Source organism: Triticum aestivum, chromosome 7D (genome assembly GCF_018294505.1).
Source record: "Triticum aestivum cultivar Chinese Spring chromosome 7D, IWGSC CS RefSeq v2.1, whole genome shotgun sequence".
NCBI classification, from domain to species: Eukaryota; Viridiplantae; Streptophyta; class Magnoliopsida; order Poales; family Poaceae; genus Triticum; species Triticum aestivum.
In genome coordinates, this window is record NC_057814.1 from 137312130 (window position 1) to 137339784 (window position 27655).

The 27655-nt window shown below is 43.2% G+C and overlaps 3 protein-coding genes and 1 long non-coding RNA gene across 7 annotated transcripts; 2 read left to right on the forward strand and 2 right to left on the reverse strand.

Annotated features, from left to right (window-relative positions):
* The first annotated feature begins 392 nt into the window (after window positions 1–392).
* LOC123165897 (B3 domain-containing protein Os06g0194400) lies at window positions 393–3528 on the forward strand. Its single transcript, XM_044583638.1, has 7 exons — window positions 393–625; window positions 720–830; window positions 920–954; window positions 1038–1215; window positions 1313–1519; window positions 2041–2126; window positions 3211–3528. Exons 1-6 carry the CDS (start codon window positions 494–496, stop codon window positions 2077–2079), a joined length of 702 nt encoding a protein of 233 aa, XP_044439573.1. The 5' UTR covers window positions 393–493; the 3' UTR covers window positions 2080–2126; window positions 3211–3528.
* A 1397-nt stretch (window positions 3529–4925) lies between these two features.
* Window positions 4926–12322, reverse strand: LOC123167160 (uncharacterized). 3 transcript variants are annotated; one of them, XR_006483821.1, is made up of 5 exons: window positions 12082–12312; window positions 11794–11887; window positions 8233–8374; window positions 5787–8142; window positions 4926–5699 (listed from the first exon to the last, which is right to left on the reverse strand). It is a non-coding gene; the product is annotated as an uncharacterized lncRNA (long non-coding RNA). The 3 variants fall into 3 exon arrangements; XR_006483820.1 differs by having other exon boundaries at window positions 4926–8142; window positions 12082–12322; XR_006483822.1 differs by lacking the exon at window positions 11794–11887 and having other exon boundaries at window positions 4926–8142; window positions 12082–12322.
* Window positions 8800–10310, forward strand: LOC123167159 (transcription factor MYB93). Its single transcript, XM_044584998.1, has 3 exons — window positions 8800–9060; window positions 9151–9280; window positions 9356–10310. The coding sequence occupies exons 1-3, from the start codon at window positions 8928–8930 to the stop codon at window positions 10065–10067; spliced, it is 975 nt and encodes a 324-aa protein (XP_044440933.1). The 5' UTR covers window positions 8800–8927; the 3' UTR covers window positions 10068–10310.
* A 716-nt stretch (window positions 12323–13038) lies between the features above and the next one.
* On the reverse strand, window positions 13039–17646 carry LOC123165323 (oxidation resistance protein 1). Of its 2 annotated transcripts, none has more exons than XR_006482930.1 (8): window positions 17204–17612; window positions 15802–16298; window positions 15641–15713; window positions 14511–14591; window positions 14357–14420; window positions 13938–14015; window positions 13649–13733; window positions 13039–13555 (listed from the first exon to the last, which is right to left on the reverse strand). XR_006482930.1 is itself a non-coding variant. In XM_044582950.1 (8 exons), exons 1-8 carry the CDS (start codon window positions 17315–17317, stop codon window positions 13472–13474), a joined length of 1086 nt encoding a protein of 361 aa, XP_044438885.1. In that variant the 5' UTR covers window positions 17318–17646; the 3' UTR covers window positions 13039–13471. The 2 variants fall into 2 exon arrangements, 1 of the variants encoding a protein (XP_044438885.1); XM_044582950.1 differs by having other exon boundaries at window positions 13928–14015; window positions 17204–17646.
* Window positions 17647–27655: the final 10009 nt, after the last annotated feature.

A 27655-nucleotide genomic window follows, 5' to 3' on the forward strand; every position in this document is an offset into this window, starting at 1 on the left:
GGAGGAGGAGGTAGAAATAAGCTGAGCTGGCTTCTCTAAAATGAGTTCTTTTCAGCTTATAGCTTTTTTTGACAATAAGCTGAAATAAGCTGCAAAAGAACTGGCCCTTACCACCCACCATGTGCGTCACACTGACTCGTGGCCCCCGCAGAAAATCACGGGGGTGAGCTGCCGCCCCCCAACCCTCGCGAGAGAGATTTCGAACGTTTGAACTTTCGAATCTCGCGGCTCTTGGCCTGGCGCCCCCGCCATCCCAGGACCCAGCCCATGCGCCCGTCGACACCCAGCGAACACACCAGAGACCAGACCCCTCGTCAAACGGTCCATAGACCGGTCCTTGCTAGAACCCTCCGCTGGCACCCACAAGTCTAATTTATAGCCCGCCGCAGCTTTCCCCTCTGGCCTCCTCCCAATCCCATCCATTCTGCCGCCTTCGCCTCCCCCAGTTCAAACCACGAGAGAGAGGCAGAGGAAATCGAGGAGGAGGGAGGAGATGGCCGGAGCGATCGCGTACGAGGAGCAGCGCCGGCGGCAGGTGGAGGAGAACAAGCGGAAGCTGGAGGAGCTCAAGCTGCACCACCTCTCCGCCGCCGTCAGGGAGGCCGCCACCCCCAAGCCCTCGCCGGTCAGATCCGCCGCCCTCGCCCCCTCCCTCCGCTTCGATTCGCCTTCTCGTTGTTCGTTTCTTTGACTCGCCTGGTTCTGGGTCGGTGTCGCAGACCAAGTCCCTGAAGCGGAAGCGGGTGCCGCGGGAGGCCGGCGAGGACACCCCGATCAGGCGGTCCGGCCGCGTCGCCAGCCTCCCCGAGCAGCCCAAGTACCGATTCGAGGTGAGGATGCCGAGTTATTTTTTCCTCTTTTTCTTTGCCTTCATTCGATTTCTAACCGAAGAATGCATCTTTTGATGTGGTGTGTGCAGGATGTCTTTCATGTCCTCGAGAAGAAGATCAGGAGGTGATGTCTCGCCCGATTCTTCCTCTCCAGTGATAAATTCGATGCATATTTACTAATCTTGTTTCTTGGTTGTCTTCGAGCAGGGGGAGAAGGACGACGACCAGCACAAGGAGCGACTTGATCAATCGAGTGTACGCTACAGACAAGGCCAGAGAGTATGCCACCACCATGGCCGAAGAGCTGCAGGCCAAGCTGGGGTCCGGCTACCCCAGTTTTGTCAAGCCCATGACGCAGTCACATGTCACCGGAGGGTTCTGGCTGGTAAGCTAAAGGCTCTCACCATTGCATTCAGTTCACCCGCTGATCAAAACCGACGATGTGTTCACAATTGTGGGGTTGTTCATTTGGATTGCTGCAGGGCCTCCCGTTGCCCTTCTGCCGGAAACATCTCCCGAAGCGTGACGAGAGGCTCACTTTGAAGGATGAGCAGGGTGTCGAGTCCGAAACGCTCTACCTTGCGCTTAAGAACGGCCTCAGTGCCGGATGGAGAGGGTTCGCCATCCAGCACAACCTGGTTGATGGTGATTGTCTGGTGTTCGAGCTGATCAACCGGACGACGTTCAAGGTGAGATTCGAAGTATCTGGTGAGAATGGATGTGCATTTCATGCAATTTCTGCAGAATTGCGTGCCAGTTGCATCTTACAATTCTAGAAAATCTTGAAGCTTTCATGTTTGGTGCTGCTGCCATTATCATGAATGTTCCACAATATTTGTACACCCAATTAATAATGTGAAGTTGATTGAGTTAATTCATGAGAAATTCTCGTTATGATCATGACATTATGCATTGGGCTCCTGTGGTTCCGTATGTTGTAGAGTTAAACCGTTGAGTTCAGCTGCAGATCTATTTACAAATGAAGATGAAACTTGCCTACATTGTTAGTTATTTAAACAGAATGACAAATTGGACCTGTTTATTGCTGGAAACATTACTATTCAACATCCCTGCAGCATTCCTTCATTTTAAAAGCATATCGTAGAATGCTTACTGCCTCTGATTGGAAATAATTTTTGGAAAGATTGTCAGCTGAGAAATCATGTGTGTCACTGCTAACAATGCTGCCTTTGTTATGTCAATGATGCAGGTCTACATTATCAGACAAAGTTCCTACTATGAACGATGACTTATGAGGATGTGAGATACTGAAATTTGAATATGCACTTAGAGCAGGTAAATTGTTCATATCATTGTGCCAGCATTGGTTGAATATTTGAACTGAGTATTTTAAAAGTTAATTTCTAGGCATCTTGTTCTGTTGGTAGTTCATGGCTGAAATAATTGTGAAACTTGTTTTATTATGATTTAGTCTGCCTTAACTCTGTTTCCTGCATCGCAGTTAGTTGTGAACACGAAAAAAATAACAGCTGGCCAAATTTTTGATTTCTGCCAAACTAGTTGCTTACATGCATCTTTTTCTGTTGGTAGTTCACATGGCTGAAATAATTGCGGAACTTGTTTTATTATGATTTAGTTTGCCTTAACTGTTTGCTACGTCGCAGTTAGTTGTAAACAGGAATAAAAACAGCTGGCCAAAATGTCGAATTTACTAGTTGATTACATGCTAGGCATTTATGAATTGCTCTTAGATTGTTTGGATGGTGGAAGTAGCATTCCGTAGGTGCTCTATGCAAGATTATGCTTGTCTTGCCCTCCCCAATAAATAGGCATTTGTATTGCATACTCCACTTTTGCATGAGTATCTGTAGTTCTGTGCAGCAAATTGATTTTCACAGTTCTTAGAGAAAAGCACACTCTTGATATTCTCAGAAATGTTCTCAGAAACAGTACCCACCTTGCTGCATTGGCAGTCTAAAAGAATGACAAAACCACATATGTTCAACTAAATCATTTCTTCATTCCGAATCTTGATATCATGAATGTGTCATATCTGAGGGAAGACATTACCTATATAGTCGAACTGGCAAATCTAGCTTTCAAGGATATAAAGCAGTGCAAGCTCACTCTCGTGTGCATGTTGTACGCCTTTTGTTTCATTTGGGGTTTTGGTGTGTTCCCCTTAAAGACCCGCTGACTCCTACATACTTTGTTCTCTCTTCTATCTTAATGAAAAGGCAGTGCTCCTGCTGGTTGCCCGAAGAAAAACTTTATGTACATGTATAGTGTCATTGCTTGCCATTTGTCAACGACCACCAGAACTCCTATTTCACAATCTACTTCCCCACACAATTTTCTATCATACATTTTTTTAACTATTATCTGACCAACCTTGTTTCCTTTTTACTAAAAATTTCAGGTCTTTTGGTCAATTAGGTCTACCTGACGGAGTTGGACATCAAGTTTGCAAATGGAGATCGTGAACCGTCTTCAGCCTTTCGGGTGACAGACAATGTTCAAAATATGAACTTCATGGATTCCCCCAGTAGTTATGTTTGGACTTGTCTATGGGAACTGACGACGCTTGTAAATTTTGCCTGTGATGCCCCCCCCCCCCCCCCCCCCCCCCTTATTCCCATTAATCTGCTATGGGAACTTCTTATAATGTCCAATTTAATTTACTATGCAAGCATGCGTAATTTGGGAGATTCCTTTCGTTTCTATGATCATATATGCATGTTTGGCTTGTGGCTGTTTTTGACATTAGCTTTATGGTTCTAAGTAATATGGTGTTGTGAGTTGGAGTGGGCATAATCCCTCTCTGGCTGCCACAGTTTACAACGTAGGTTCAGAATTGTGCTATAGCACCACAGGATTGTGCTACATAAGAGGGAGATACCCTTCAACCTTGATCTGATGGCTGAGGAAGGTGATAGTAATTTTAGGCCTTGCCACATGTTTTTTTTTGCACGCATTGACGCTTGCCAAATCGTGGCTATTTAACAAATGCTTTTGCTGAACCTAACTTTCAAAATGCGTATCACTGTCCATGAGCCAAAATCTCATCATTGATCTTGGTTAGAGAAGTAGGTGTTGCTGTTCCATTATTGAGATGTCCTTCAACATCTATCATGAATGATCACTGCCCACTATTCCTGTGCCGAGGAGGTCTTGGTTCGTAACATTTGTTATATATCATGCAAACCTAGCAAAGATTTGACCAAAGTACTGCCAACATAGGATGAAGAAGAAAAAAAGCCTGGCAGTCTCATACTCCTGTATCCAAAAGGAATGTGTGCTGCCAATTGAACTGTTCGCCACTTTTAGTCTGACCTTGAGCCACTGAGCTACTCATCCGAGGTTCGCAGCACATGGAACCTTAGTTTTGAGAGTGACTATCAAACATAACTTGGAGAGGGCCTTATTATTGTGTTTTGGACGCCTGACGGGCTAACTATCTTTGACATGGACGCGGATGTACTAATTTGGTTTTGCCTGTCTAAGACCCTTTTTGCAAGAGCTTGCAAAAACCGTGGGATGGAGGGAGTAGTAGACACATGAAGATCTTGGGATAACTGGTTCTCTTTCTTGCAGCAAAATACAGGTTCAGTCAATACATAATGGGGAACTTGCAAAATAGAAAATAAAATAAAATTTGTGGATAACTTTTTCTTCCTACGAAATTGGATGTAAAGCAGTTAGGAAAAACTGGGGGCAATCAACTGCCTTTTCGCAAATTGTCAATAGGGATCAGGGAGTGAAGTTAGACTTGCTGGCTGCTGCTAGTCTTTAGAGAATATTTTGGATTTAATTGGCTATAGAATACTCCTCTGTTCCCGAGGGCAAGCCTCTGACCAACAAGTATCAACATGACATTTTGTGTGATATATAAAATTAATGTCACTAGGTTCATACTCAAAACTAGTGTATCCGTCGGTCAAAGGTTTGTCCAAACAAAATTTAATATGCCATGTATTTTGGAACGGAGGGAGTATCAATAATCACTTCCATTTCATGCCAGAAAAACATTTGTCAATTTAGTATGCATAGTAAAAAAAACAAATGATACTTTGCTCACTAATATACACAATAAAGAATTTCCATATAAAAAACAGTAAAAAAAACATAGGTCAGTTGTTTTTTCGAAACGGATTAATTTTTTTTTCGAAACGGAACATAGGTCAGTTGTAGATGTGTAATAAAGAACAATGAGCACATGTGAATGGAGGTTGTAGTGGTCAGATTCGCCATAACATAGTATTGCATACCCAAATACACTCACAAACTCTACAAAATTTAACAAAGGCGGTTAGTTGATGGGGGCTGCTGCATCTGGAGTGTCCAGAGCGGCAAAATCCGTCATCGACGAAGGACGGCGATGCTTCTCATTTGAAGCAGATAACTAAACTAATTGGATAGCTCCAGTTTCCAGGTGATACTGGTGCCCACTTGCCTGCACCAACTTTTGTTTTCCTGCACACATGTCAAAGGCTGGTGTCATTGATGGCATCATCTTTGTGTTGAACTTGAATATGCAGGTACAATCTTCTCTTCCATAACATAGGCTTCTGACCGTAGGATATAGCTGAATTGCAACACATTCATGCACTTGTCATGCGACACATACCTGAATGTGTGGATGTTTGACCATCTAACGATACAGTGGAAGACGTACCCAAAACAATTTAGTCAAATGATACCAAGCATAATTGTGTTAAAATATAAACATTGTGCTCGTACTATATCATAAAAATGTGTCATCTATTCCTGTGTTCAATCATCTAAACCAATTATTTGTTCCTGTACAATCATTTGCAGTCATGCATGACAAATTTGGAAATGGATAAGATCCTGGCACTGGTACACAAACTCATCAGTAGGTCACCTGTTCCTCGGGGTGGAAGGTCCCTGAAAGAGGACAACAACGCCTTACAAATTAGAATAACCTTCTTCAGTAGAGTACTGCAAACCATTCATCCAAAGAAAAACCAGTACTTTTCACTTGATTTTTCTATTCGTCGGGTAGAAGACACCAGCAAAGATCTTGGCAGATTATGTATTGCAAATGGAACCTACAAGAAAAGTGTAGTTGGTGAGAGTTTCAACCCGTTGGAGTGCCAACTCATGACATATACATGTAGAATTGAGATGATAAACACAATTGCCTTTGTGGCTTTGACTATTCTACATGCTGATTCACATTGATATTTAAGAATTATAAGGAAAAAAATAACAATGTGGTCCTCTAATTTACCCCAACAATAGATGGGGATAGGGTGCAAACAGAGAGCTATACAAAAAATGGCCAGCTACAAGACATCAGCAAAGATCTGGGCCGATTATGTATTACATTTACAACCCGCTGGAACCTACAAGAAAAAGGTAGTTGGTGAGAGTTTCAACCCGTTGAGAGTGCTAACTCATGACATATACATGTAGAGTACTTATCTTCTATGCTACAAGCTTTTAAGAAGAGTAAAACTTCCCTTCTAATGTGGATTGAGATGATAAACACGATTGCCTTTGCGGCTTTGACTATTCTACATGATGATTCACATTGATATTTCTGATAAGGAAAAAACAACAATGTGGTTCTCTAATTTACCACAGAAAAAGATGGGGTAGGGATGGTGCAAACAGAGCAATACCAAAAATGGCTAACCTTTTTGCAAGTGTTCATATAGTGAATAAACAAAATAACACCATAATCACTCCTTAACTAAAAGGATATATGTGTATAGGTGCATAATGCATACGGCTTGACATGAGTACATGACACGGCATGAAGAAGCCTAACCAAGGAGTGCCTTAGTTAAAGAACATAGGACTGTTAGATGTAATGACTAATGAGATCATCGAGGACGGCAGACTCAACCAACTTTGACTAGGACAGTGGGATTCGCTATTTAAAAGACCATTGAAACTTAAAACAGAGAATATAATGATCTAACTCTGCAAGTAAACATCGAGACCAAATTGGAATTAGCAACCGAGACTAATTTAAACGAAGCCTTCAAATTCGACCGCAATATTAACAGTTTTATAGGATCAGACCAGTCCTAAAGTTACCAGGCACAATTTCTGTTTAATCTTTGTATTAATCTGCAAAAAATTTAGAGAGGTCTAGAATACTCCAGACAAACAACAACCTAGTTAAACAAATTAACCAATAACATGTTAAACATGTCAACATGTCACGCTACATGACCGGCGCGTTAGCCCAGATATATGTGGCATAGGAGATAGTTAGGTTGTTAGGGTATTATGTTTATCTCATGTAACCTCTTATCTCTATCTCCTTTCTTGATCTCCAAGATTGTAATCTCAACCACATGTATGCGCTGTCATGGGAGGTGCGCCCCATCTATTTAACACGAACCCGTCGGCCTGAGCAAGGCAAGACGTTCCGCTAGTTCGCACATAACACACTAGATGATATAAGTCCAGGAGTCAACGGACATCAGAAAACAGCATAAATATATGAACAGAAAAAAGCAGTGATTAGCGTTGGCCTATATTTCTCAGAGCATTATGCTTCTGTCCAGTGGTGGACACCTGATTCTGCATTTGTTTATGGACCCAAATAACAGGACAGGAGGAAGACAGACAAGGTGACGAGAGCTCCATGGCTGCTTTCTTCTCACGTTGCGTGCATGGATGGATTTCAGAAATATAAAATCTGAGCCCACACCTGGTAAAGCACGTGGAATGACGGATACCGCATGCTACATGAAACCAGACAAAAACAATACCTGGAGTTGGTAGTTACGACTTATCAAGAGGAGACAAGAAAAGTGAATTCTCATATTGCGTGTTCTCCCAGTGCCCTCATGTTGTCTTGTGAAGCCCATGAATCTGGAATTTAGGCTTCCATTTGTTTAAATTCAAGTTGAAGAGTGATGTGATTTTTTTATATCTCCGTGCAATTGTTGGACTCAGAGAGAACAAGTGACATGATCTGGGCTTCACCATTTTTCAGAACTTGGCGTTGTCCAGCAAACCTTGTTCAGCTGTTTGTCCAATCCTGTGTCCTGCTGACACTCTGATGTAGCTTCACTGAATAATCTGGATGCATTATACGCCACTACGCCAGGCTAGTAGCTAGCAGCCACGAAATTTCTTGGCTACCTGTTATATTCCGTGCCTTGAACACAGATCCTTCACTTGCTTCATTCAGAGTTTCATTTGCCTTTCCATGTTCCCTATCCTGTGCAATTTTCAGTAAGGAAACATAGAGTAAGCATATAAGCCCAACAAATGCAATTTTTCAAGTCAAAGCATACTGAAATTAAGCTCTATCTGGTTCCCTTCTGTTCCAAAAACCATACAGGCTCAGATGAAAAGGATAGGCCTGCAAGAAAAATATGGTTCTCAGTGAAGGAAATGTGCACGAGGCAGAGAAAGAGAGAGAGAGAGAGAGTGATGTATCATGTATGAGTACCAGCAAGTTGAGGTAGGGCTCTCCAGCTTCCATGGCCATGCTTCTGGATGTAGCTCATGAGCTTCTCGTCTTCTTCAGTAGTCCAGGGACCCTTCTTGAGGCCATTCTCATCACTAGAAGGTGGCCTCCCCATTGATGGATACTAGGATATACCATCAATTATTCAATTTCATGATCGTTCAAAAGCAAACTATCTCATGAAACTATTGTTAAATATCTACATCTAACAGAACCAAGCGCAAGGCTACACACATAAAACAACTAGTAGCAGAGGACAAAGGTAGGAGGAAAGAAGCAGGTGAGATTTGTGTCGCCATCACATTGTGGTCATAGTGATTGCCCAAATGGCCAGCATACTCAAGTCAACAGAACCAAGTGCCACACATATTTTATGGTATGGACACAGACAAGACCCCAGCCCAAGACCATGCACATGCAATTGCATGCAGCAACAACAAGCTATCTACCATAAAGTGAACGCAAATGCCAAGGGCATATCAGTCTTTTCCATTTGAATGATTATGTCTAGCATGGTGTTGTTCTTCTAGGAAACATGGATCAGCAAGCCATTATATATAGGAAGGTATGTTCAGGCGACCAGCAATCCCAAAGACAGGAACACTAAGGTGTGAAGGGGAGGCATATCGTCTCGTCTCCCCCATCCTGCCGGCATTGACCTATCCTAGTATCCATCAATGGGGAGGCCACCTTCTAGTGATGAGAATGGCCTCAAGAAGGGTCCCTGGACTACTGAAGAAGACGAGAAGCTCATGAGCTACATCCAGAAGCATGGCCATGGAAGCTGGAGAGCCCTACCTCAACTTGCTGGTACTCATACATGATACATCACTCTCTCTCTCTCTCTCTTTCTCTGCCTCGTGCACATTTCCTTCACTGAGAACCATATTTTTCTTGCAGGCCTGAACAGGTGTGGTAAGAGCTGCAGGCTAAGATGGACCAACTACCTGAAGCCAGACATCAAGAGAGGGAAGTTCTCCCAGGAGGAAGAGCAAACCATCCTCCAGCTGCATACCATCCTTGGCAACAAGTAATAACTGCACCTACATCCACTGCATAAATCTCACATGAAAAGTTTTAGCTAATATGTATGTAACCGTACCAGGTGGTCGGCTATTGCGAAGCATCTCCCTGGACGGACAGACAACGAGATCAAGAACTTCTGGAACACCCACCTCAGGAAGAAGCTCATCAAGATGGGCATCGATCCGATGACCCACCGTCCGAGAACAGACTTCTTTGCTGCTCTCCCGCAGCTCATCGCACTCGCCAACCTTCGGCAGTTCATCACTCAGCAACCATTGGATGACCACACTGCCCGGCTGCAAGCTCAGACAGCCCAGGCTGCCAATCTCCAGTACGTGCAGTCACTGCTTCACTCTGCAGCCTCCGTTGCCGCCAGCCCCACTACCAGCAGCAGCCTCAACAGTCTCACCATGGACCTGGAGCAGATCAACTTCTTGAGCCCTCCGCAGATGCTTTCTCCAAGTGTACTTGAGGGTATTGATGGCATAGACTTAGCAGGGCAGGTGTCTCAGAACCAAATGCCTAGCGTTACCTTTGACCACACAATTGGCAACATCAACCCGGGTTCACATAACAATGTTGAAACCAGTGAGAAGCACCGCAGCGAGGGAGAGAACAGTAGCCAGAAAAGGTCGTTTCTCTCTGAAAACTCCCTTCCACCTCTCACTGACATGGCAGCTTCCAACATTTGTAATACCATCAGCACCTCAAACTGTGACGGCGTCAGTAGTCCGTTTCCCAGTTGGTCGGAAATCCTACTTGATGAAGAGCTGCTCTGCGAGTTTGCATGATGCAACCTGAATTCCCTAGCTTGAATTGCATACTAGCCTGTGGCTTGCATTTTTGGAATTTAGGCTTATCATTTTACCACTTTTTTTACATAGTTTCTTTAGATTTCTTTTTCATGCACTTGTAGACTCAGAAAGGAGTCCGTAGATAAGCCTACAAGCATGAGATGTTTTTATTCTGACTACTATGGTATGTATATGTACATATAATACACATGTAAGGTTGCTTGGGTTGTTCTTCCTTTCTCTCCCTGCCACTATATCTTAGTTCCTGGAGTACTGTTTTGTCCTAGTTGCTCGAAAATAGGTCATTTACAATTTTGATACAAATGGTGCGATGATATAGCTTGAGTGACAACACGGGTGAAAGAAAAATACCGCTCACTGCTATCATATAGTAGAACTAACATAAAGAAAAGCTTGACTGATTGCACTTTAGGCAGCTTCTAAATGCTTTTCCTGAAGTACTGTTTGGTGATCTAGAATGACTGAAGCCATCTAGATGCTATTACAGATAGTGCGAAAAATAAAACTAGAAACACGAGCATGCAGAAGAAGTTTGTTGAGTCAGGTAGCAAGAGGATTGACTAAATTCTGTCATGTCAACCAACAGTGACTGAAAACTGGTAGGAATTACAGGAAAATCCCAAACGGCTAGCTGAAAAACATGCCGGAATATTTAACTGTCATAAACATAAGCTTCTATGAAGGATTGCTAGCGTTTTTTCTTCCTGTTAGGGTCAGCATGTCCTCGCCTTAGAGCAGGTAAAAGTTTGCCCCCTTTTCCTCCAAGAAATTGACTCTGAGAACATGTTTTAAAGAGGTAGCAACCTAACATCAACACTAAGATGTGTGCTTATATGCTTTCCAAAAATGCAAAAGCGCAAATCTTAAATCATGGTGCATATCTTCATTGCAACCGCCAATTACTCCACTTGCAAAATACTGCTTTAAGAGTATAACAGATTCATCACTACTTTAAGAGAGCGCATATATCTTTATAGAAGAGAAAAAGGTCATATGCATTTACATCACTATATGTTGGACAGAGCAATACGTTTCCTGTGCCACTGATAAAAATGAAAATTCAAGTCTAATCATAGGTTTCAACTACTACACCACACCTAGACTTGCGTGTTTGGTAGAACTGGGAAAGAAAAATAGAAAGGTCATGACCAATCTTATCAGATAAATAGCTTCCACTGGTAAGGAGTAACTAGGCAGTCGGTCGGTCCATATGACACAGAGATAAATGGTTATACAGTAACTTCTTGCTTATGGTCAAACTATACATAATCACAACAGTTTTGTTGTTGCCCTGACACATGTCAACTGTTACCCTTGTACCTCTGAAGTTGCAAGTATACTCTTTAAGCTGGGGTAAATTGATATTTTGTTCTAACTTCTATTTACGCGTCTGAAGTTTGATATGATACAGATAACAATAGCATCTTCAATTGTCAAGCATAAAGTGGACATGTCAATTCAACGCTCTCTACAACCCCAGCCTAAGAATCGTGATACAGACTTCAGCTCAAGCTGTGAGGTCTGGTATATTTTAACTTTTAAGTTGCTCCAGGACACAAAGGGTAACCTATGTGGAACAGAAAATGGTGGGAACACAGAAACATGAGACATTCTTCTTTCAACCTAAAGGAGCTAGGATGCTTAGATGATACATCAGCAATGGTGGAAGGTGTAAGGACAATCAAATCACAGTGCACATCACCTTGCATTTCCTCCCTACCCAACCAACCAGGGCAAACAAAACAAGCTGCGCATTTCCTCTCCACCCAATCAATGCACGGAGGCACCAGTCTAACCTGGAGGTAATTTTGGAGTGAATTACATCAAGAAAATACCAGTTTTGGCCATAAGCACACAGTTTATGAGCTCAATAAATAAGATGATTTGCGGGATCTAGAGGAGTGATGAAGCAATTAGAGAGCTTTTCTATACTAAATTGCCCTAAGCTCTCCTCGCAAGTTGACCAAAAGGGCATTGTGCCGTATCGTACCATTCAACGCATTCGGAGGGACTCCCCGGACTTGAACTCTTGGCACCGCCATGGGTGGGGAGAGCTCGAGGTCCGCCGCCACCTCCACCTGCCCAGCCTCCGTCCGTCTGGTCCGCCGCCAGCCCAGCAAATCTTCGCCCTCCGGTGACGGCTGCAAGTAGAGAGGAGGACCGGAGAGAGGAGGCTTGAGAAAGTTGGGCCAGTTAGATGGGCTCCGTGTTTTGAGCCCAGTATCAAAACTACCCTGAAAGGCTGAAAAAGATGTGTCCCCTAAAGAAAATGATGTGTGGAAAATCATCTGTTCTGCAACTCGCCTGTCAAAATATAGTGAGGCTATAAACATAGCATTTCCCGTTCACAATATTAAAACATACAAGAATGGATGTCATATTATGGATTTGTACTAGATCAAAAAAGTGTAGAATTTTGACGAGTGTTGCTTTTGAATGTTTTGTGAGAAAATAACACAAAAATCATGGAGGAACTCGGGAGAAAACACTAGATATATTGCACTGGACTTCTCAAAAACAAAATAAACTTTTGAGACCATATTGAACTTTCTATGAAACTAGGGAACACTTCTTAGGAATTCGGGAACTCTAATCCTTTGACCAAATGGTTCATGGAGGAACTTCCTAAATTGAATCACCCAAAGTTATTATAAAAATCCTAATTACCAAGCAACTCTATTCTTCCCATGGTCTTTTTCCTTCTAAAAAACAAACAGAACATGGGTGCTAGACACTGTTTTGAACAGGGCCAATATCAGCTTGCCATGTGCTCTCATGGAGGTCACTTCCCCTGAGGACACATTGAGTTTCTCGTTGTCGTCTTCCTCCTTCCCTCCCGTGAGGCCACATCAAGCAAACAAAGTGTCGATTTTCTAGATGTCATCTTCTTCCTCCTCCTTTTTCCCAAGCACAGGTGGAAGTTCTTTTCCCCAAGCACAGGTGGAAGTGTTCAGAGCAACATAACTTAAACTGCAAAAACATCTTACATTTGTTTACAGAGGGAGTACTATAAGTATTTCTTATTATTGTTCTCAGAAGGATTGCACCAGGTGTGCACTCTCATATGATATCAGCGCTTCGAGTGTATCATTGGTAAGATAAGCGGAACATGGGGATGTATACTGGTACATATCTAAATGCTTAGAATTCGAGTACACTACAATATTTACAAGCACGATCAGGAAGTTGCTCCAGTCAAGTTCCAAGTTGCGCTCTTGTTTCACCTCCTTAGATCGACAAGCGAACTAGTTTTCCTACATACCTTTTACTTTACCACTTCCAGTCAGACTCTAACGAGGCCTATATACTTACTAAACTGTACAAGCCATCAGAACAACACCTAGCATCAAGTCTCAACGGTTCCGAAAAGTTGTGAACATTCACAAATTCCAAATTCCAGGTTTCTCGGTGCGGCAGACGGTGAGCATCTCATCATACTTGGAAGCATTGACGAAGCCCCACAACTGCGTCGGAAAACGTTGTTACTCTCAAGTTTCATCATGAGGAAACAGGGATGCTGAGAATTGACCCATATGCATAGTAATCTGATCATGTACCTCAACATGTTTGACTTCAAAGTCCTGGGAAAGTGACAGGCATGGGTTGTTAAACGTTTCTGAGGTAGAACTTGAACCATTCAGGCTGCACAGATCAAACAGCAAAAGTGAGCATGTGACTCACTTGATCAACAAGATGTTAAGCTGATGTCACTTGCAAAGAAGGGTGTAAAAACACATGCTTGTGGCTAAAGTTGGCACACGGACAAATTAACATGAAAACGAAATAAAATTTATGTGTGACAATGTGGAAAGATGGGTCAGAGATTAGTAGATTACAGGTCTTCACCAAGATAAAGTGCAAAGTGACCACCACCTCCCATTGCCAAATACTCGGGGGAACAAAACGTGAAATAGTTATTAGCACCTGCAATTGGAAAATTTTAACCGTAATCCTAAGGAAGCAAGAAAATTAGGAGCACAAAACTGATATTTACTTCTAGAAATACGAGGGGTCCCCACAATAAGGCAATAAAGTTATCACAACATTTTCTCTGAACAAACATCAATTACTATAGGATCTACAACAACATATAAAAATGTATTAATCTTCTGATCTTCTGTAAAGGCACATCTCATGGTTTGTACCAGGGAGTCACCTTATTAGTGCTAATAGCACATCAGGTTGTTATAAAGGTGGAAACTAATGCAGAAAAGAGTGTATTTCTCTTATGCAATGCAGATCCTGTAAAAGTAAAAGAGAAGTACCTGTTTGACGATATACAACAGGGCGGCCAGCTACATTGGTGAACACGAAGCAATTCTTGGTCCCCTGAAAGATGGCGTAAACACAATCAGTGTAACCCTGTAAGGTAGAATACACATCGAAGAAACACCATAAGAATATGTGTGGAAGTGAAACCTGATATTTCCTTTGCATGATCGGCCGCAAAGGGGCCTCTACCAAACCACCAAAAACTGCTCCCTTTTTATCCCCAATTATCTGTCAAAGCACAAATTAGGAGATGGAAGTGAGCAACTAAATTATACAAAAATCAAGAGAAGCATTGTATACAGTAATTTCTATAGCTGTGTTAAAAAAAAGTAATTTCTATAGCTGAAACCCCCAGGATTGCAGTGTCTAAGGACGAAATCAAACGAAACAAAAGAGTTGAATTGTTTGCTTAAAGTCAGAAGCTAAAATTTATATGTAAACATATCATCTTTTCTTCTGGTGATGCATGCAGCAACTTAACTTACTGACCTCAATAGTGTTCACAAACAAATTGGAACTAGCCGTCAGAAGCTAAAAATATATATGTAAACATATCATCTTTTCTTCTGGTGATCCATGCAGCAACTTAACCTACTGACCTCAATACTGCTCATAAATAAATTGGAACTAGACAATGAGCTTCCCTTGTGTTCACGGCTGCATGATGTTTAGTTTCCAAACAACCTGTTCCTTCACTCCAGGGAATTACGTAGACAGAAATTTGGAAATTGTATAACAACAATGTAATATCACCAAAGTCAGCGAAATTTTAAGATGCATGTATGCTGTGGCGGAGCCAAAAAAAGGGGTCAAGGGGGCCGAGAGCTGTTAAAATATGTTGGAGAGGGCCAAACAGGAGGAAAATCTGCTTTTAACAGCAAATAATGACTGATTTTACACTGTTTATCATCAAAGTAGCAAATCCCTGCTGGTACCCCCATGTTTATGCCACTGCATGTATGACCCAGGTTCGTATAGAAGATGGTGGAAGGTGCTGGACGCAACCAAAGCAAGTTTGGTGCTCAGAGCCTAGGACCAAAGACATATTGTCGGGAAAATTTCATATGCACCAGTAAAATGAGGTCATTAGCACGTCCTCAAACTTCTAATAGAATAGCTTAGGAATGCGAAATTAATTGGGTGAATGAAGAAGGTTATATAAACTTGCCAGTGCTACTTGACAAGCATGTATCTTTCGATACTATATTCAGATGACATTATATTGCACATGAGGGCATGAAAATGGAAGATATACAAAAGCACGGTATGCAGCATACCAGAAGTGAATCACCAGAGCAAAGCATGCTCCTTCTGTACAGAGTAGATAGAGATACCCCGTGCCTCCAGGTACTGCACAATTTATGAACATAGACATCAGATAATCAATTGCATTGGCAAAATGATAATAATCACTACATATTTGGATTCAAAAGATAACCTGTAAACCAGCATCCAGTTCTTTCCTTGAACAAGAACAGGAAGAGATGGATAAAGAACATTTCGCATCATTTCTGATAAAAGCATCGATGGTTCAGACATAGGCGGCAACTTATGATTTGAAGCAGACCCCTTTGATACCTTGAGAGCGAAACCGGACGACATTGACTCTATTTGATTTGCTATTTCGTTATCAACGATGTGGCCGGATTTTTGTCTGAAACCACCAAGTCTACCTGCCTTGTTAATAATCTTTCCAATGGAATGCTTGCCTCTACTAAGCAACCCCTTCCTTTCCTTGATTCCCCTCCCAACAGGTGTTAAAGTTGGGTATTCCATATCCAGATCCTTCTCAGGTATGATCTCCATCGAATCATTGCTAGAGCTTGACGCAGACATAAATGACATCAGAAATGCTCGAAACGAAGATGTGTCGGGGCCATTAGGAATTTCAGATTCTTCATCACCATAAAGATTTTCCTGCCCTTCAGTGGCCTCCTACAAGATAGATATGAACTTTAAGCTTCTAGCCCAAACATGATCAATAAAATGATCAGTACATGCCGTTGTAGTTGCCAATTGCTCCTAAACAAGTTATCGTGAATGTCAGGTTCAGTTTCTTTTCTTTTACAAACTACCATACAAACAGGAACTCAATGAATTATGGCTAGTGAATGTGCACTAGCGTGAGGTCCTGACCGGGTCTCCACCCAGGCACTCACGCGGTAGGTGAAACCATCCACTCTCCAATCACAAAAAATAAAGGTTTGCAGCAGCAGCGATGGGCAACAATGATATTTTCCATCTGAAACTTTGCCTTTGGCACTTGACAAATTGCCATTAGCGAGTCATGCATCTCAACAGAAAGGGGAAATAATTGTAAACCCCGCAAACCAAACATCATATCACCCCAAATTAGATATTAAACTAAGTAACCTTTCTTGTCAGGGTTCTCCAAAGCCCAAACACACACATGAGAGACTGGAATAGGCACCAATTCATTAGTCGAAACTACCTATTGGTTGGTCAATCGCACAATACCCCTCTAGTTTGCTTGTACAGCTCTACTCCAAAGTCCAAACTGATCTCCATGCTCCCGCTCCCACAGTTTATATTTGACCGATGGCCGCCTTAAAACATTCAGATATCAACAATCATCATCCTAGTACAGGGCCAGCCATCTCAATTAGCAGCACAACAGCAAAAGGATGCCATAAACCGCTAGGATTGCGCACCGCGTAGTCCGGAGACATACAGACATGATCTCCAGCCGCAAGCCATGCATCCTAGGAGTTGGCCGATCGAGCGGATTGCGAAGTACAGGCGCTGAAATGGAGACGAGCACTCGGGCCGGGTGTACGCCAAGGCGAAACGTAGAGAGGGAAAGGGAGGGGGGTGCTCACGGGGAGGTGGGAGGAGCGCTCCCGCTCGTGGCCGGAGACGGGGTTGAGGATGACGGTGGCGAGGTCGGAGACGAGGTGCGCCGCCTTGCCGCCCAGCGACGGCAGGTACCCCATCCCTCCGCGACACGCGCGCGTCCTTGTGGCGCTGTCTAAGAGCCTAGGGGCCGAGCGAGGAGGTCAGCATGGGCGGGCTCGTCCTCGCCCTCTTCCGGGCGCTGGTCGCTGGGATCGAGAGCGAGTGGTTCTGCGGAGGTCGAGGCGGCGTCGGAGGCGGGGGCGAGACCGCGAGGGGAGTGAGGCAGGCAGGAGGAGGGGGGAGCGGCGCGTGGCGGAGAGCGGAGTGGATTTGGGGGCGAGGAGGACACGTGAGGCGAGGTGCCCCGTCTCGTTTGCTCTCTCGGCTCGGCTGCGCTGCCGCGGTTGCCAGTGCCACGCGGCATGGCGGGCGGGGACGGGGAGGCCACTGCGCGGTTGCGGGCTTGCGGCGCCGTGCGGGGCCGGGAAGTGGAAGAAGACTCGGTCGGCTCGGCCTTGCTTGCGGCGACGGCCCAGAACTCCAGAAGGCGAGCCCACGACGTTCACGGGTTGCTGGTCTTGCCACTTTGTTTTGAACGCACCGTGCTCGGTACCAGCGACCCTTTCCGGAGCTCCATACGGCGAGAGCAACTTTTTTTTTTATTACAACTTACGGCGAGAGCACCTAGTGCTCCTTAGGAAGCCCCGCAAGAATCATTTGGTGTGGATTGGGAGTGCATCACTTGGTGCGCTCTCAGCCGCCGTCACGTGTCGAGTTTTGGGTGCTTCCTCCGATATTTATTATTTTATTTTTCTGTACATGTTTTCGGCTTTTAGATGACTTATTTTTGGCTTTTCGGTCTTTGCTCGGTTTTGGATACAAAAATATGTTCTTTTTCCTTTCACGAGAGACACAGATTTACTTTTCATGGAGGCATAAATTTGTTTCCGCGAGAAGCACGGTTGTGCCTCTCGGAAAGAAAAAAAACGTGTTTTCATTTTTTATTCTGTGAGAGGCATAGATTTAATTTCCGTGTAGGCACGGCTTTATTTCCGCGAGAGGAACGGAATAAGTAAAAAACGCGTACCATTTCAAAAAGGGGAAAAAACATGCTTCCCGTTCAGTTTTTTTGTTTGGTTTTTCGTGAAAAAGAAAGTTCGCCGAAACCTATCACACAAGGGATCTACTTTAAAGATCTCGGCGCGAGTTGAAAACTGTTTGACATTTGAACACCTAGTCTAAGAGACGAAATATTTGAATAAACGAATCTATGAAAAAAGAAAACTCTCGGGTTGCAACAAGTGACGCACACGCCACTTGTTACAACCTAACAAGATAGAACTAATTTTTGCAAAGAGTACTCCTTAATTACTGATTTTGACGCTTCAAGCGCCACTTGAGCGTCTTGGCGCCCACACTCACCGCTTGTGGAGCGTCCCAAGAAAAAGGCCAACACTTGCCAGGTTTCCTGGTCGCTTGATGGCGTTCATCAGTCACGGTTGACCTGTTGACCAATGGCCAACCATTGACTTAAAAAAAAATAGGGAAAATTCATGAGAAATTCAAAAATACTGACGGATTTAAAAAAGTTCATGAATTTTACAAAAAAGTTATAAGCTTAGAAAAAAGTTCATCATTTAAAAAAAACATCGAATTTGAAAAAAGTTCATCCATTTTTAAGAAAAGTTCGCCAAAATTGAAAAAAATCTCATTGATTTAAAAAAAATTGATTTGAAAAAAGTTCACACATTTGTAAGAAAATAAAAAAAGAAACAGGAAAAGAGAAAAGGGAAAAAAGAAAACATTGAGGCATTCCCTGTGCGTGTAAATGAAAGAAAGGAAGATAATACGCACCGGTTACAAGAGTTTTTTTTTAGAAACACTTCTAACTTTATTCACACTCATAACAATTACAGGTACATCGATTTGGACCTAAAATTTAAGAAAATACAAAGTAACTCCTATGATTAAGAATTACAATGAAATCTCTTGAAAAGATCTTCTTCGCGGTATCAATCTCTGCTCGAAGAAATACTCTAAAGACTTTAGTAAAAAGGCTGCAATAGCATTGAAGTAACGATGTTGTCACCCTTTCACCCGCACGAACATTACCAATAATGATTTTTAAAAGCGCGTTGAGTCGCCCATCCAAAAAGATGGGAAGCCTTGATCGACGAATGTACTTGGCCGAGGATGATCCCCTAAAAGTGCAAACCGTCGAATCACTATATCTTCACCAATGACAAGTTAGCCTAGTGGTTGGTGCAGTTCCCTTTGCAACAATGAGATCTCAAGTTTGAGCCCTTCGCACACGTAAGCCTTCAAAAAGGGACCTAAAAAGCCCATTTTCATGAGACAATACTAAAATCCTTTAAAACTGGATTTTCTTCAAAACAACATATAAAAATGCCATCACGTAAACAAAATGCCATCATGATCAAAATTGATCATATACAGTACTTTACTAAAATGCCGTCATATAAACTCGTATATGGTAAAGTTTTGAGAAAATGTATAAATGGAAAATGGCATGATCAAGATAATAGAAATGCCATGACATTGAAAAATAAAAATTCCACAATACAAAAATTAAAATTGCCATGTCCTATATTTTCTTTATTGGAAACAAAGAAATCACACAAAAAAGAAACATTACATGATTTAGAAAAACTAAAAATACCATGCCATTTTTTACCATGCTATAGATTAAAAGGATCGTGCTCTTAATAAAGAAAAGGCCATGCTCTTAATGATAAGAATGCCATATTCTTACTAAAAAAATGCCATGCTCTTCAAAAATAAAAACAACCATGCTCTATAGAAAACATGTCATTCTCTTTATAATAAAAGTGTCATGCTCTTTATAATGAAAATGCCATGCTCTTAGTAAAATAAAAGGCCATGCTCTTATAATAAAAAAAATGACATGCTCTTTATAATGAAAATGCCATGCTCTTTAAAATAAAAGTGTCATGCTTGTACACAAAAAATGTCATGGTCTTTATAATAAAAGAAAAGGCCATGCTCTTAACGATATAAAAAAGTGACATGCTCTTTAAAATAAAAATGACATGCTTGTACAAAAAACATGACATGCTCTTTATAATAAAAAATGCTATGCTCTTTATAATAAAAGTACCATGCTTGGAAAAAACAAAACACTACAGGAATCAGCTACTTTGCCGTCTGCCACGGCAGACGGCAAAGGCAAGGATGGCGGACGGCAAAGGCCTTTGCCGTCTGCCGTGGACGGCAAAAGGCTCCGGCAAAGTATGCTACGGCAAAGAGCTTTTTTGCCGTCTGCTTTCTGAAGCGGACGGCAAAGGGGCCTTTGCCATCAGCGGCGGACGGCAAAGAAAGCCGATGGCAATAAATGTGATGTTAGTCCGTTAGGCGGCTAACGGCAGCCTTTGCCGTCCGCCGCTGACGGCAAAGAGCATCCGGCCTTTGCCGTCCGCCGAATGACGTCAGCTGGACGTCACTGCGGGACAAGTCTTTGCCGTCTGCCACTGTAGGCAAAGCCTTTGCCGTCCGCCGCTGTAGGCAAACTGACCAAATGGGTCAGCTCTCAGGGAGCACAGGTGGCCGCCGCGTGGCTTCTTTGCCATCCGCGGCGGATGGCAAAGGCTGACGGCAAAGGTGCCTCTTTTTTCTGTTTTTTTAATCCAGCAATTTTCACAGCAAATATATGACATATATATATATATTTCACAGGGCTATTTAACAGCAAACATATGACATATCCAGCACATAAGTTTCATCGTGCATACATATATAGTTCCATCCATTCATACATAGCAAGTTGCACATACACATTGTTCCATCCATACATATTACAATGCAAAGTTTCATCAAGATAGCAAGTTCCATAATAGCAAGCTAGAAGAATACTAGAGGAGAATGAAAGAAAAAACAAGCACTCCATCATAGCAAGCTAGCTTCCGTGAAGTGAATGAATCTGCAAAAAGGCAAATAAGAAAGTTAGAAAAAGGTGACTAGAAGAAGAAGTATATGCCATTTATGAGCTAACTTAGGTGAAATGGATCATTTATGAGCTAACTTAGTTGAAATGGATCGTTTATGAGCTAACCTAGGTGAAATAGATCGTTTATGAGCTAACTTAGGTATAATGCATCATTTTAGAGCTAACCTAGGTAAGATGGGTCATTTTGGAGCTAACCTAGGTGAAATGGATCGTTTTTGAGCTAAGTTAGGTGAAATGGATCGTTTATGAGCTAACCTAGGTGAAATAGATCGTTTATGAGCTAACTTTGGTAAAATGCATCATTTTAGAGCTAACCTAGGTGTGATGGGTCATTTTGGAGCTAAACTAGGTAAAATGGATCGTTTGTGAGCTAACCTAGGTGAAATGGATCGTTTATGAGCTAATCTAGGTAAAATGGGTCATTTTAGAGCTAACTTGGGTAAAATGCATCATTTTGGAGCTAACCTAGGTAAGATGGGTCATTTTGGAGCTAACCTAGGTAAAATGGGTCATTTTAGAGCTAACATAGGTAAAATGGATCATTTTGGAGTTAGTCTAGGTAAAATGGGTCATTTTAGAGCTAACTTGGGTAAAATGGATCATTTATGAGCTAACTAAGGTATAATGGGTCATTTTAGAGCTAACTTAGGTAAAATGGATTGTTTATGAGCTAACTAAGCTAATTATGCCATTTTTGACATAAGTAAGCTAAGTACATGTCATTATTGAGCAAACCTAGTTAACTAAGCATACTAGAGCTAACTTAGGTCATTTTGGAGGAAACAAAGCTAAGTATAGATCGTTTTAGAGCTAACTTAGGTAAAATGGATGGTTTTGGAGGTCAGTAAGCTTATTAAGTCATTTTGGAGGAAAAGAAGCTAACTCTAGGTCATTGTGGTAAGCATATTGGAGGAAATAAGGCTAAGTCTAGGTCTTTATGCATTTGTTAAGCAAAACACTAGAAGAAACTTACCAGCGCCCACCATCTTTCAACACCTGCCATGACAAAGAGTAAACGAAATTAGTACAACATAAAAAAATACCGACATGAATAATAATATGTATATCACTTAAGTGTATCATCATCAAGTACAACATAAAAAAATTATATACCTGACACTACTAATAATCTCGATCACTATCATCAATAAATGCATAATCATCATCATCACTATAATCAATGACGGGCTCATAGGGTTCAGTGGCATCAACATGTGGAAGGCCACCTTGACGTAATCGGTCAAGCATTGACAGGTCATCCGCAGCAGTAACCTCTTCTTGTTCCGGCTCTTCTTGTTCCTCCTCTGGGTTGATGTCGGATTCACTGTCGCTGTCTACTTCAATATTTTGGGGTGAAGTATAGCGGTTCTTGAAACGCTTTTTGGAAAGACGTGTCTCTTGGAAGAATTCTCCTTCATATGTGTCTGGGTTAATGTGAGGTTCATAATCCTCTTCCTTTGGGGGAGATAGTCTAGCACGTGGCGGCACTTCATAAACGACATCCCAACCTTTCAGATTTGGATTAGTTTGGCAGGCCCACGGTAGATAGAATACTTGGGTCGCCTGTTGAGCCGTAATATAGACATCAGGAACATCTAAATGGGTGCTTTGTTTGATTTCAACTAGCCCTATATGTTCATGAGTCCTTCTAGTCTCCTTCGGCTGAAACCAATAACATTTGAAGAGTACGACATTCGGTGGGTTGTCACCATAGAATATAAGTTCATAAATTGCTTCAACTCTCCCATAATACTCGGTACCTCCTTCGCCGATAGCAGATACACAACAATTTGTAGACTTTCGGTCGGCCATAGATAGCTCTTTGCCATAGGTACGAAAGCGATACCCGTTGATGTCGTATTTGTCAAATGAACGGACCTTATAGTCAAAACCATTAGCGACTTGTCTCAATTCGGCGTCCATAGACTCTGAATTAGCCTACAAGTTTAATACGAAAGGATTGTTGCATTAGGCAGAAATTAGCGAATGTAATGAAATGGTCTAATAGAAATTACCGTTTGTTTGAACCAAGAGATGAAACCGGGATAGCCGCCTCCTTGCTTTGCGAGAAGCTCATACTCTTCGACGGAATCCTTTTGGATTACCGCTCCATACGAGAATATGGCGACGTATCGACTGTATGAAATATCCAGGAATAAGAGCAGTTCAAAGGAAATAGAAGTTGCGAAACAATGTACCGAGAACTTACTCGATGTACGGCCGCACTTCTGTCAGGTTGTTGAAGATATACAACGTAATGGTCCGCCATTCTTCGTTATCCAAAGATACTGGTTTCGAACCACTGGCTGGTGCGAGATTCCCTTTGAGTAGGCTGAGGTTGGATCCACCCTTTTGAGGTTCGTCAGCATTGTACCGAGGCTTCGGATTATGCAAATGACGATTTTTGGCTTCGTAGTGTGCTGTCACGAAGTTTGCCGCCTCCTCAGTGATGAATGCCTCAGCCATCGATGCTTCAATTCTACGTTTATTTTTACATTTTTGTCGAGGCGTCTTCTGCATCCTCTCAGTTGGGTAGCACCAACGATTTTGCACGGCCCCCCCAATCTTGCCTCGGTCGGGAGATGCAAAATCAAATGCTGCATTGGATTAAAGAAGCCCGGTGGAAAGATCTTCTCTAACTTGCAGATCAACTCCGGCGCCAACTCTTCCATTTCTTCTAGCACGCCAGGCGATAGTTCTTTCGCACAAAGAACACGGAAGAAATAGCTGAGTTCTGCCAGTACTAGCCATTCATCCTCAGGGATGAAGCCACGCAACATCACCGGCATTACCCGCTCAATCCATATGTGCCAATCATGACTCTTGAGACCAAATATCTTCAATTTATCAAGACTCGCTCCCCTCTTTAGATTCGCTGCATACCCATCGGGGAACATCAACTGCATTTTCACCCACAAGATAATTTCCCTCATAGCTGGCCTTCCAAGATTGAACCATGCCTTTGGCTTCGTCCAGTTCTGCTTTCCTTTCGGTTCTTTCATGTTTTGTAACGGCCTATCACATAGCGCCTCCAGATCGACTCTAGCCTTAGTATTATCCTTTGACTTCCCATCTATGCCGAACAATGTACCAAAAAGTGCCTCGGCGATATTCTTCTCAGTGTGCATCACGTCGATGTTGTGTGGGCAAAGGAGGTCTTTGAAGTAAGGCAGATCCCATAAGCATGTCTTGTGAGTCCAGGCGTGCTTAGAATTATACCCCTTGAAGTACCCTGGACGCTCTGGATCTGGCTCGAGAGCGTTTAACTGATCCAGGGTCTGTTGGCCTGTCAACGCAGGTGGTGCAGAGTTTTTGACAACTCTACCTCTGATGAAGTTCTTCTTGTCTTTCCTGAACTTATGGCGAGGATCCAGGAACTGTCTATGCATGTCGAAGCAAGAAAACTTGCGACCGGCCTGAAGCCAACGAAACTCAAGAGCTCCCTTGCATGTGGGGCACGGGAACCTTCCATGCACACACCAGCCAACGAATAGCGCATACGCCGGCAAGTCATGCGTCGAGTACATGTACCAGACACGCATTATGAAGTTCCGTTTGCTATAGGCGTCGTATGTCTTGAACCCATTATCCCAGGCTTCTTGCAATTCGTCCTTAAGCGGCTGCATGTACACATTCATATTTTTCCCCGGATAGTTGGGCCCTGGAATTATCAACGTCAGGAAAATGTTCTTTCTTTGCATAATCTGTCCGGGGGGGAGATTGAGTGGAAAGACAAATACGGGCCAACAACTGTATTGGGCTGCCGTCATACCAAACACACTGAACCCATCCGTGCTGATGCCGACTCGAGGATGCCTCGGATCTGCCGCTTTGTCAGCATGTAATTCATCAAACTTTTTCCACGCAACACCATCCGATGTGTGTACCATCATCAGATTCCCATCTGCATCTAGTTCGGTTCTTTTGCCTGTTTTGTGCCATGTCATCTGTCTGGCCGTCTCTTCGACCATGAAAAGACGTTGAAGTCTTGGTACGATTGGCATATACCGAAGAACACTAACGGGGATTTTGGTCTGTGTCTTCTCACCCATACCGTTGTCTACCACAACATACCTGGAAGACTTGCAAATGGGACAATAGTTCAAGTCCGCATAGTCAAGCCTAAATAAGGCACATCCTTTCTCACAGGCATGTATCTTCTCATAGGGCATCTTCAGTGCACGGAGGATTTTGTCCGACTGGTACAGGTTTGCAGGCATTACATGGCCTTTGGGTAGAAAGCGTCCAAATACTGTCATTATTGCGTCGTAGCATTCTCTGCCCAAGTTGAACTGAGCCTTCAGAGCCATTACTTGTGAGATGGCATCCAACTGACAAAGCTCAGTGTGCTCGTGGAGCGGACGTTTTGAAGACTCCAACATTTCATTGAAGGCCTTTGCAGATTCCTCCATCTCCTCGTCCGAATCCCGAGCATCATCATAGTCTTGCACCATGTTTTCCATCCCGGTACCATGCTCGTCGGTGCGACGACGATCCACCTCAGCTCTGTCACGTTGGGCAGACTCACCATGATATGTCCACACCGTATAATCGGGCGTAAAACCACTCTTCTGCAGGTGTTTGCCCATTTCATCCTCTGTCCTCTTTTCCCAATTGCCGCACCGGAAACAGGGGCACCAGGTTTTCCTCTGGCCATTTGCAAATGCGGCTTGCACAAACCCCTTGGTTTTTGTGAACCATTCAGCGCTCCATTTGTTCTGACCAGTGTGACCGGTATACATCCACGCACGATCACTCATCTTGACTTTCAGAGCTACTGGACACACAACAAATATATATATATAATTCACCATGTATATATTCATCAGTTGACCTACTTTGTCAATTTTATTACGTCCATGCAACCTACACTCTAATAGGTAATGATAGGTCCTAATCCCACCCGAGTATGTGTAGATTGGGTTCATTTTCCCATGCTATGCTCCGGATCCGACGCAAAATTTCGGCAGCACCTCCCCGCTGTTCTCCTGATACACGTCTCTGCAATAAACAGAGAGGATGTGTACCCGGAGAACAACAGGGGAGGCACTGATGAAATTTATGCGTCGGATCCGGAGCAAAGCGTATGGGATAACGAACCCAATCTACACATACTCGGGCTGTCCATGGATAGCGTTGGACAATTCGAAAGAATCAAGGTTATAAATATGCAAATGCATGCATATTTATAACTATAACGCTTTCGAACGGGAGACACATATTGGTTACGCATACTGATGATTCAAGACACATATATAGCTAGCTATCAAGTTTCATCGGCACGAACACCGGAACAGAGCAAATAATTAATGGGGGAGGAGGACATGTCATTTGTGCTCACCCACAAACGAAGGGGCAGAGCTCGTCAAACGCACGGCAAGGTCGTCGAACACCAAACCTCGCAGCGATGAAACAACTGCACATTTAAATCTACCTGATCAACACAATTATATATGATGTTTTTCATAACAAAATCGAAAAATATATGGCCTAACTCATAATTCACAAATATATGACCCCGTCGGCCTCTGGACGGCCAAAGAGCACCTTTTCGGGAGGTGTCGGGGGTCGGGGTGTCCTGTCGGTGTCGGGGTGCCGTGTCGGGGTTGGGGTGCTGTTTCGGGGTCGGGGTGTCGTGTCGGGGTCGGGGTGTCGGGGTGTGGTGTCGGGGTCGGGGTGTCGGGGTCAGGGGGTCGGGGTGTCGTGTCGGGGTCGGGGTGTCGGGGTGTGGTGTCGGTGTCGGGGTGTCGGGGTCAGGGGGTCGGGGTGTCGTGTCGGGGTCGGGGTGTCGGGGTGTCGTGTCGGGGTCGGGGTGTCGGGGTTAGGGGGTCAGGGTGTCGGGGTCAGGGGGCTCAGGGGGTCGGGGTGTTTCCTTCTATCCTTCTTCTTCTTTCTTTCTCTTCTTCTTCTTCTTCTTCTTCTTTCCTTTCTTCTTCTTCTTCTTTCATCTTTTTTCTACTTCTTTTCGTTTCTTCTTTTCTTCTTCTTCTACTTCTTCTACTTCTTTTCTTCTACTTCTTTTTTCATCTTTTTTCTACTTCTTTTCTTTTCTTCCTTTCTTCTTCTTCTACTTCTTTTCTTCTTCTTCTTTTTTCATCTTTTTTCTACTTCTTTTCTTTTCTTCTTTTCTTCTTCTACTTCTTCTACTTCTTTTCTTCTTCTTCTTCTTCTTCTTCTTTTCTTCTACATATTCTTTTTTCTTCTACTTCTTTTCTTCTAACACTAACACTATATAACACATATCTAGCACTAAATCTATCACTAACAATTAAACAACAAAAAATGAAAAAAGAGAAAAAAATAACTCACTGGAGCAATGGGACGGTCGGGGTAGTGGGGCGGGTGGACCGGCGACGTGGTGGCGCGCCGGGGCAATGGGACGGTCGGGGCAGTGGGGTGGGTGGGCCGGCGACGTGGTGGCGCGCCGGGGCGCCGGGATGGTGGAGCGACG

Coding starts and splice junctions, on each gene's coding strand:
- LOC123167159 (XM_044584998.1), top strand. CDS start 8,928: ATGGGGAGGCCACCTTCTAGTGATGAGAATGGCCTCAAGAAGGGTCCC. Junction 9,061..9,150: donor AGCCCTACCTCAACTTGCTG/GTACTCATACAT, acceptor TTTTTCTTGCAG/GCCTGAACAGGTGTGGTAAG. Junction 9,281..9,355: donor CATACCATCCTTGGCAACAA/GTAATAACTGCA, acceptor TAACCGTACCAG/GTGGTCGGCTATTGCGAAGC.
- LOC123165323 (XM_044582950.1), bottom strand. CDS start 17,317: ATGGGGTACCTGCCGTCGCTGGGCGGCAAGGCGGCGCACCTCGTCTCC. Junction 15,714..15,801: donor AACTGGATGCTGGTTTACAG/GTTATCTTTTGA, acceptor TAAATTGTGCAG/TACCTGGAGGCACGGGGTAT. Junction 14,421..14,510: donor TCATGCAAAGGAAATATCAG/GTTTCACTTCCA, acceptor GCCATCTTTCAG/GGGACCAAGAATTGCTTCGT.
- LOC123165897 (XM_044583638.1), top strand. CDS start 494: ATGGCCGGAGCGATCGCGTACGAGGAGCAGCGCCGGCGGCAGGTGGAG. Junction 1,216..1,312: donor TCACCGGAGGGTTCTGGCTG/GTAAGCTAAAGG, acceptor GGATTGCTGCAG/GGCCTCCCGTTGCCCTTCTG. Junction 1,520..2,040: donor TCAACCGGACGACGTTCAAG/GTGAGATTCGAA, acceptor TCAATGATGCAG/GTCTACATTATCAGACAAAG.